Below are 8,777 nucleotides of genomic sequence, written 5' to 3' on the forward strand. Positions count from 1 at the left end.
AAAAAAAAAAAAAAAAAAAAAAAAGAGAGAAAAACCAATTTATATCTTAGTTGAATCAATTAAATGCTAAATGATACAATTCCAACTCCATTGAAAAAAAAAATCTCACCATGTTCTTCATGTGAAGAATGGGTGGAAGTCATCTGGCAAGGTGTAAGATCAGAAACCAGTTATTTACATATCATCAAACTATGAAGAAATGGGTGAAAATACATCTCTCATGCGGCCCAAAAGCATCTCTCCTGTAATAAAGTAACAAGTTCTTCTAACAAACTACTACTGCCATCCTTCTTCAGCCCTGCACAGCAAGAGCTTGTAGGTGATCTATAAAAACCTCCAAGCTTAAATCATCTGTAAAGATTATGTCTGATCCCTCCTTGTAAGTCGAGTTCTGCGTAACCGATGGGTTTAACTTAGCAAGAAGAAACCGAGCTTGACTACTATGTTGATCACACTTGATAAGCTTAGGGACTGGTATACGTTCTGCAATAAGCTGTTCAGCGTCGAGCTCTGGAGCCTCTAGTAGCTTCTTCAAGTTCTCAAGGTTTGGGTCTTTGTCGTAACCAAGTTTCCTCCATTGAGCAATCTTGGACCCGTAATGAATAACGACGTTGAAGTAGGAATCAAAAAGCAAGATCACATCCGGCGATATTGATCGAATGTCTAGGAGTACAGGAACAGGAGGTCCATCGAAAGAGTAGAGGAAAAGTGTAGGTTGTATCATGATAAGAGAACCAACGACTCCCTCTCGGTTTAGCATTAGTCGATAGAACGCAGTTTCATCAGGACAACTGTTGAAGACGTCGATAAACTGGGACCTTCTTAGGTAGTACATGAATTGAGGGTACAAGGAGAAGTTGGATTGCAAACGGAAAGTCGAAGGATCCTCTTGTATATAGTCACCAAACTTCGAGGCAAAACAAATCAATGCATCATCAAGCCATCTGATAACATCCCGAGCATAACACGTCTCTGCTCGATTAATAGCAAGCCTAGCCATCACGGAAGCTGCTGCTTCTTGATCAAACCCAGCCTTGATTTCTGGTGAATGGCTTGCAACCCATCTCCTAGCGGCAGTGGTCACTCTTTTACGGACCTCCAGGTTTCCTTTTCTGTATCGTGTTATAAACTGAATGAAGAACGCAGATCCAGGTTGAACTTTCTGCACCTCACTCACTTGGAAGAAAAAGGAAATGCAGGTTTTACTGGACAGTGTATTGAGCTTCCAAATGTAAGTACCACCTTCGCCAATTTCGTTGTCGCTCACCGAGTTGTTCGTTTTACGAAGAGAGACGCAAGGTCCAAGAGCTCCACAAATTTTTACATCCATTGATGTTACTAACTCGATAGTTGCATCGAAATGCATATTCAGCTCACCGTCTTTGTCCCGACTAAAAATATGCCGCAAGCACTTTTTGAATTGATTAGACTCAAATGACTCTCCTAACATCATGAATCCACCAGAGTTTTCAACAGGAACTTTTAACTCTGCTGCTCCAACTTGATCGAGAGAGCAAGCAAAAAAATCAAGAACTACAGATCCATCACACAACCTCTGTGACAATTCCTTGTAGAAACTACTAGATTTCCTAAAGTAAGGTGCCTGGCCATTAACAATATCTCTGTGAGTTCTGATGGAGTGAGCGAGATCCGAATCGACAACGATTCCTGGACCTACCGTTGCAGGGCCAGAGGTGAAAACCATGACACGAGAACCAGAGTTCACTCGGCATCCTTCCAAAAGTGCAACGGCAGCTGATATTGCAGCACCAGTTGCCCTCCGAGGTCGATGGCCAGTTACATTAAGTGAAGTGTTCATCTCTTCCATTGCAGTAGTGATGTTGAACTCACATTCAGATATTGGTAACAAAAATCCCTGTGTGGGAACAACTGGTGTCTTACCTAGCTGCAGCTGCTTCATCCCATAAATCCCCAACAATTGTTGGGTCTGAAGGATTCATAAGCAAAACAGGGTATCAAAACAATGTCCCTCAAACACCAAAAACAATCGAACATCTCTTAGACCTCACTAACTAAAAATAGTAAATAAGATAGTCTATATCCAGAAACCAATGCATTTCATGAATCTACATTAGAAGATGGTGTCAACATTGTGCAGAGATAGAAGATAAAAGCAGACTAGCAGAGATTCAAAGATTCAAAAATTGAAAAATACCTGAAGTGACGAGAGCTCACGATCCCCAGGAAAGAGGACGACCCTTGAGCATTCAGAAAACTTAAGGTCATAAACATGAACCATTGAATCAAAAGCAATCAAACCCACTAAAGCATTCTCCGGAAGATGTTCCACAACGAGTAATAACTCATTTTTAAGTGCTTGAAGCTCCTTTTCTACCGAACAATTATCAACAACGAACACGAAGGCCGGCCCATTTCCACGGGAATCTCGAGCCGGCAGCGATGAAGAAGCTGATACTGAAAGAGAAGAAGACGAATGATTTCTCGCCCAATTACGGCTCGTATTCATATTGGAACCAGAATTCGCAACAGGGCTTTCGATCTTCCTACTGGGCGCATACTCCACCGTACTGTAAGTCGGAAAAAGCTCTGCGGGAAGATTTGTCTCTCCAATATCAGCATAAGAACGAGGGAAAAAATTCTTATGGTAACAAAACGAGCAGAACCAAATGCGAGACGTGTAATCGACACGAGCATAGGGGTTCAAAACGGCACCACATTTAAGACACGAGAGAGGCTCATAAGAAAGTGTAGGGAGCTCGACGGATTGCATCAATGGCGTACACATAATGCTGAGAGGAATAACCAGAGCCAATGATTCAGCTTTAGAAACCGGCCATGAGTTCCATGACCATCGGAGGCCTTCGATCGCCTCCAGTTCGACGAAATCCATAGGAAAATCGACGTCTCAGGTAATCCCTCCCCGTCGATTACATGGAAAAGCTCCGAAATGAAAGAAACCCTAATTTCGCATCAGAAACTAGATGGGAAAGCACGCGCTGTAGAATCAATGGCGGAATTCTGACAAATGGAGAATCCCAAATCGCTTTTGCGCTGGAAAAAGAAACGGGGGGAAAAGAGTAAAAGAGAAGGGGTTGAGAGGGTTATGAGAGGAACTGTTTGGTTTGCCGGAAAGTGAAAAGAAAATGGAGAGGGAAAACCCTAGGTTAGGGTTAGGGTTAGGGTTTGGGATTGGGATCGCAGGGCGAGTGAAACGAATTTTGATCGGAAATTTTTCAATTTTGTTGCAGATGAAATGTTGGCTAATTCGAGTTCATCTTCCCCATTGTTTCCGGTTTGATTCGGTGCGGGAAGGAGCAGGAATTAGCAATGCTGATCGAAACCACCCAATAGAGCACAGCCACGTCAAGGGTGTCTTTTTATTATTTTCTTTTTTTTAATGAAATTACTTTTTCTTTACAATAAACAAAAATACCTCTTGAATTAAACAAAAGAATTATATACCTCAAACGTCTCTCTTATTTTGTAGCCGTTGTCCTAATTTTGTAGCCACTCTAGATGAATCGTTAGAGCAAATCAACCTGTTTTTTGTACATGGGTTTCGTGTGATCAACTAGATGAGTATTAACCCCATTCGCATTTGGGCCTTCTTCTTCAATCAGTTGGTGCTTAACCCAGCGAGAAACTGGTCAGTGAACATGAATCCAGTGACGGGTTGAGGTGAGCTTACATTATTATTTTTTAATCAAATTTGGGTTAGTTCCTTACGTATTTATCGAGACCATTCAAAGTTGGTAACGTTGAGCTTATGAAGTTCCTTTCAAAAATTAAAATTATTTTTTTTCCAATTAATTATTTATTAAGATTTTCTTAACCCGCTTTTGATTCTCTAAAAATTCGTGTATTGAAGGCTCAAGAACAAAAACATATGCACAGTTATGGCGAGAAATGGTTGAAACGTCAGCCCAAATCGCAAAGGCTTCCAATTTTTATTGACCCAATAAGCGGTTGGGTTGGGCCTAAAATAGAGCCATCAATGATCTCATGAAGGCCCATGGATAAATAATTAGCGGGTGACACGGTGGATGTAGCCGTTAAAAAAAACTCGATAATTTGAAAAATCTAATTAATCCAGTTCAAGATTTGGGTTAGAATTCCCCGTGTGACATACTCATATTACATACTTTTAGTTTCTTAAGAGTGAAAAGATATTGAGGGGACAATATCTACTCGAGGTGAGCTTGGGCTCATATAAAAACTATCATTACAAGCCAACACAAGTTCTTTGTCCTCACTCACATATATCCAAATTGCTCCAAGTAAATCACATTTAACCATGGAGTTCCTATAATTGAGCCACTGAAAACCTTGTTAGTATAAGTAGTAACTTTCAATTCCTTTAAGTCTATCTTAATCATTATATCAACAGAGTTGCTCCAGTCGAATGAGTCTCTATTCATTCATATACCTCTCTTTTATTTAAATATGTCTCTCTTTAATATCCCAAGCATCCCATTATATTCATCGATATAATGGGTTTCTTTTTTCATTCAAAATTAACTCACCGTTTAAAATTTTTTTAAGAATTAAACTAGAAAAGAAAATTTATGTATTTAATATAACAATAGAAAGTGAGTAAACGGTTAGTCACTTTACTACTAAGCTACTTAAAAGAAAGTTCATATCTAAGTCATTCACATGTTGTCAATGCAAATACGTTCTATTTTTTTTAAAGTCGATGTTAATTTTTTTAAAGATGAAATTCAAACTCTAAATAATACAGTAATCAATTGAAGTATGTTCATAGCGAACCGTTCAATTAGAATAAAAATAATATATAATGTTAGATCCAAGAAAACCAAAGAAAACCAAAGGACAATACTAATATAATATACTGATTAAAATTTTATACATTTATAATATTCATATTATTTGATTATGATTATTCCCACCATAGACCATATTATAAAATAAAATTCTCTAATTAACATGCTGGCACATGCCCTTGTTCCCTTTCTATGGGTCCCTAAATATTTATATTTTTTTCCTTACCCACAAATATCATAAAAATTAATTTAGATTCAAAGAAAATAAAAATATAAAAAACCCATTTTTTTCATAGCTTAAGAAATAATAGTAATAATAATAAAACATAATAATAATAATAATAATTAAACATAAAAACTGTTAAGGATATTTAGTAATAAATTATAGTTTACCATATATATTATATTTGATATTTTATTATAAGGCAAATATTAGATATTTGCCTTATTATCATAGATATCTTTCCATTTATTGTTATTTCCATTTATTACTATTTCCATATCCTTGTAATTTATTTGATTATAAATAAGATAACTTTCACACCTAAGGTGTGGTGGATTAATCAAACATTCACATGGTATCAGAGCCCTCTCGGTTTAACAACCCTGATCCTTTCTTTTCAATGGCTTTTGAATCCTCTAATCTTCTTCTCCACCACCCCTGCTGGTTTTAACGCCGCAGGGGCAGTCTTCATGGCTGCCGTAGTCGGAGCCGATTGATTACTCTTCGGCTCCACCCTATTGACCTCCAAATCACCTTTCGTCATACTCTGTACATACAACCTCACCTTTTCTAACCCAATCGGTTTTCCCCTTGGCCAATATAGTCTCTCTCATTTTCTTCCCAATCAACCTTCATCCTTCACATAAACCCTAACCAAAACCTATCAACCTTTTGCAGAGATTTACCTTCGGAATCTGGGTGCCGCACTGGCCTATTTGCCAACCAAGTTGCCGCCGCCCTTCCTACCAAAATTGGCTTCTTCGCCCGATGAGGCGACTCTTCCGACTGCCCTTCTCGCCAAAATTGGCTCCTTCGCCCAATGTGGTGACTCTTCCGGCTTCAACATTATCTTTGTCCCTTGCTCTAGGTTTCCCCTTCTACTTCTTGGGGTTAGAAATATTCTCATCAGAGCCAAGACAGCATCGTCGCTAAGCGACAATCCCTCTTCATGGGTTAGACATATTCTCGCCGAAGCCAAGGCAGCATCGCCGCTGAGCGGCGATCCCTCTGCAATTTTTGATGGCCAGAACCGGGTTGTTAGCATCTTCATAAAAAGTGTTTCTCAACCTCTTTGAATTTTTCAGATTCAAGCTTCACGTTCGTTTAAATCCGACGCTTAGCTTGCGGTGGGGTGTTAAGGATATTTAGTAATAAATTATAGTTTACCATATATATTATATTTGATATTTTATTATAAGGCAAATATTAGATATTTGCCTTATTATCATAGATATCTTTCCATTTATTGTTATTTCCATTTATTACTATTTCCATATCCTTGTAATTTATTTGATTATAAATAAGATAACTTTCACACCTAAGGTGTGGTGGATTAATCAAACATTCACATGGTATCAGAGCCCTCTCGGTTTAACAACCCTGATCCTTTCTTTTCAATGGCTTTTGAATCCTCTAATCTTCTTCTCCACCACCCCTGCTGGTTTTAACGCCGCAGGGGCAGTCTTCATGGCTGCCGTAGTCGGAGCCGATTGATTACTCTTCGGCTCCACCCTATTGACNACATTAAAATTTCAGAAATACACAGAATAGCATGCATGTGTTCCAAGCTGGAACCATCTTCTTCATTCTCTCTCCTCACCTAGCTTCTGCTTTTGCATTTCTCCATGGCTCTTGGGGCTGAAGAAAAGCAAAGAAATTAACATAAAATCCAATGGAGGTTTCAATGGAGATGTTGAGTTAGGGTTTTTCGATTAATTACCGAGACCGATGGCTTCTGATCCCTTCATGATTCTTAAACGCTTGCATGAATCCACGAACATTCTGTAAGAATGTTGTTTGGTTAGAACGGAAGGAAAGAGAAATGAAATGGACGGGACCGAGGAAATTATTGAAACTTACTCCCATGGAACGTCGCCGACGAGCATCCAGTCGCCGTCTTTGTCTTCGTAAGTTGGAACGAACTCGGAACTATTTAGAAGATCCATCAACTTTCTTTCGTTCATGAAGTCTATCATTCCTTCCGTGCCATAATCACCTTTTTAACGAAAGAAAAACCCTATTAGAAAGAAGAACCACTTTTTGGAATGAGGAAAAAAAAGGTTTTTTTTTTTTTTTTTTCGGTACCCATGGTGAAGGAGCTGAACATCTTGGCCAAGGCATCTGAGAGCTCTTGGTAGCTTTGGTACATTTTCAAGTCTACCTTACGAAGATATGGAGCACCATCCATGCAAACCTTCACAAATGCAGCCGAGCCACCGTTCCCTTTCTCCGCTCCTTCACCGGTTGTGTTCTTTTGTGCCATCATGTTCTTCCTATATGATCGCACTGGTGGCCAACCCACGACTTGCGCTCTAAAATATCCAAACAAGTCTCATCAGGACAAAAAAAAATTATTCAATGAAGCTGTTGCCATTCAAATCTTACTAATAAAACTATACAATATAAATCTATTATTGAATTTAGCTTGATTTGGAGGAAGAAATTTACTTGGCAGGAGGCTTAGCCGGATCCTTGGAGCAGAGGGTCGTCTGGCCGTCGACGACGTTTGCTGCAACATTCTTGCTGCCACCACCGCCGCCATCCTTACTCTGAATTTTAAGCTTGAGATCAACAGTTTCAGAGAAACCCCGCTTGCCAGAAGGTTTGAGGGTCATCTCCAACGGCTGATCTCCTCCACCGCCGCCGCCGGGCAACCCGAGGCAGAGCTCGGTCTCCTTCAAGCTAACAAACTCGTTGGGCATTTTCCGGCCGACTGCTTCCATGTAGAATCAAAACAAGCTTATAAAATGCCGTCGTTTTGGCCTTCAACTTCCTTCTCTCCTTCTAGTTCTTGTGTGTATTATATTATGATCCAATGGATGGCTATGGCTTTGATTTTAATAGAGACTGCTATCCAATAATATAAGCAACCAAAATTCACTCTCTTTTATTGGATAGGAAGTAAAAAAAATTTATGTATTTTTTTTAAAAAATCAAATCATTAATAATTGGTCCCTACTATAAAGTTTATTTATTTATTTATTATATATTCAATGCAATAAAGTATATGACATCTCAATTCATTTAACCAATTTATTCATTTTTTTTTTTAAACAATTTTAAATTTTAAAACGGTGAGATTCACGGCGATACATAACCGGCTAAACTGAACAATATTTGCTAACTATCGGAATAATTTCAACGGATTAAATAGTTTTTCAATAAATATTATTTTATTTCAATGAGATAATTTATATATTCTTCAGACGAATAAACGAACACGTCAAATGAAAAAGGAGTTGTAAGTTAGGCATGTGGGGATGAGTAAACAAGAATTTTCATATTGCCAATGTGAAAATTGGAACTTGAATTGAGTGCTTAACTGTTATAGTCAACCATCACATGCAACACACTAATCAAACTTTGTTATATATTAATAAATCATACACTTAATTTTTCAACCCCTACCATTATATTTCATGTTACCAAAATATTTACATTTCTATAATAAAGTTGGTGGTAATCTCATACTATATTATATAAATTAAATATAACCCTAAATATTTATAAATTTAACTTTGAAAATCGTGAAACTGACGACGATATGTAACAGACCAAAGCGGACAATATATGTTAATGGTGGATTTGTATTCACATCAATTTTTTGTCTTTTAATAATATATTAAATAAAAACTATTTTAAATTAATTTCTCGCATTTTTTATTTGCAGTAAAAATGTTGTATGCTGTCACAAAATTAGGAAACAAATAAGCGGATTTTCTTGCAAAACCATGTTGCATTATCCCTTCCCATCAAATTATAAAATTTTTAAAATATTAATTTTCATT

The 8,777-nt window shown here is 37.8% G+C and overlaps 2 protein-coding genes across 2 annotated transcripts; both read right to left on the bottom strand.

Moving 5' to 3' along the window:
* Positions 1–42: 42 nt before the first annotated feature.
* LOC111499358 (protein transport protein SEC23) lies at positions 43–3,257 on the bottom strand. Its single transcript, XM_023150933.1, has 2 exons — positions 2,177–3,257; positions 43–1,948 (listed from the first exon to the last, which is right to left on the bottom strand). The coding sequence occupies exons 1-2, from the start codon at positions 2,870–2,872 to the stop codon at positions 293–295; spliced, it is 2,352 nt and encodes a 783-aa protein (XP_023006701.1). The 5' UTR covers positions 2,873–3,257; the 3' UTR covers positions 43–292.
* Positions 3,258–6,510: 3,253 nt separating this feature from the next.
* LOC111499386 (auxin-responsive protein IAA14-like) lies at positions 6,511–7,823 on the bottom strand. Its single transcript, XM_023150979.1, has 5 exons — positions 7,438–7,823; positions 7,075–7,301; positions 6,850–6,985; positions 6,710–6,771; positions 6,511–6,627 (listed from the first exon to the last, which is right to left on the bottom strand). Exons 1-5 carry the CDS (start codon positions 7,710–7,712, stop codon positions 6,590–6,592), a joined length of 738 nt encoding a protein of 245 aa, XP_023006747.1. The 5' UTR covers positions 7,713–7,823; the 3' UTR covers positions 6,511–6,589.
* Between the last annotated feature and the right edge of the window lie 954 nt (positions 7,824–8,777).

This window comes from Cucurbita maxima, unplaced genomic scaffold, assembly GCF_002738345.1.
Source record: "Cucurbita maxima cultivar Rimu unplaced genomic scaffold, Cmax_1.0 Cma_Scf00026, whole genome shotgun sequence".
NCBI lineage: Eukaryota > Viridiplantae > Streptophyta > Magnoliopsida > Cucurbitales > Cucurbitaceae > Cucurbita > Cucurbita maxima.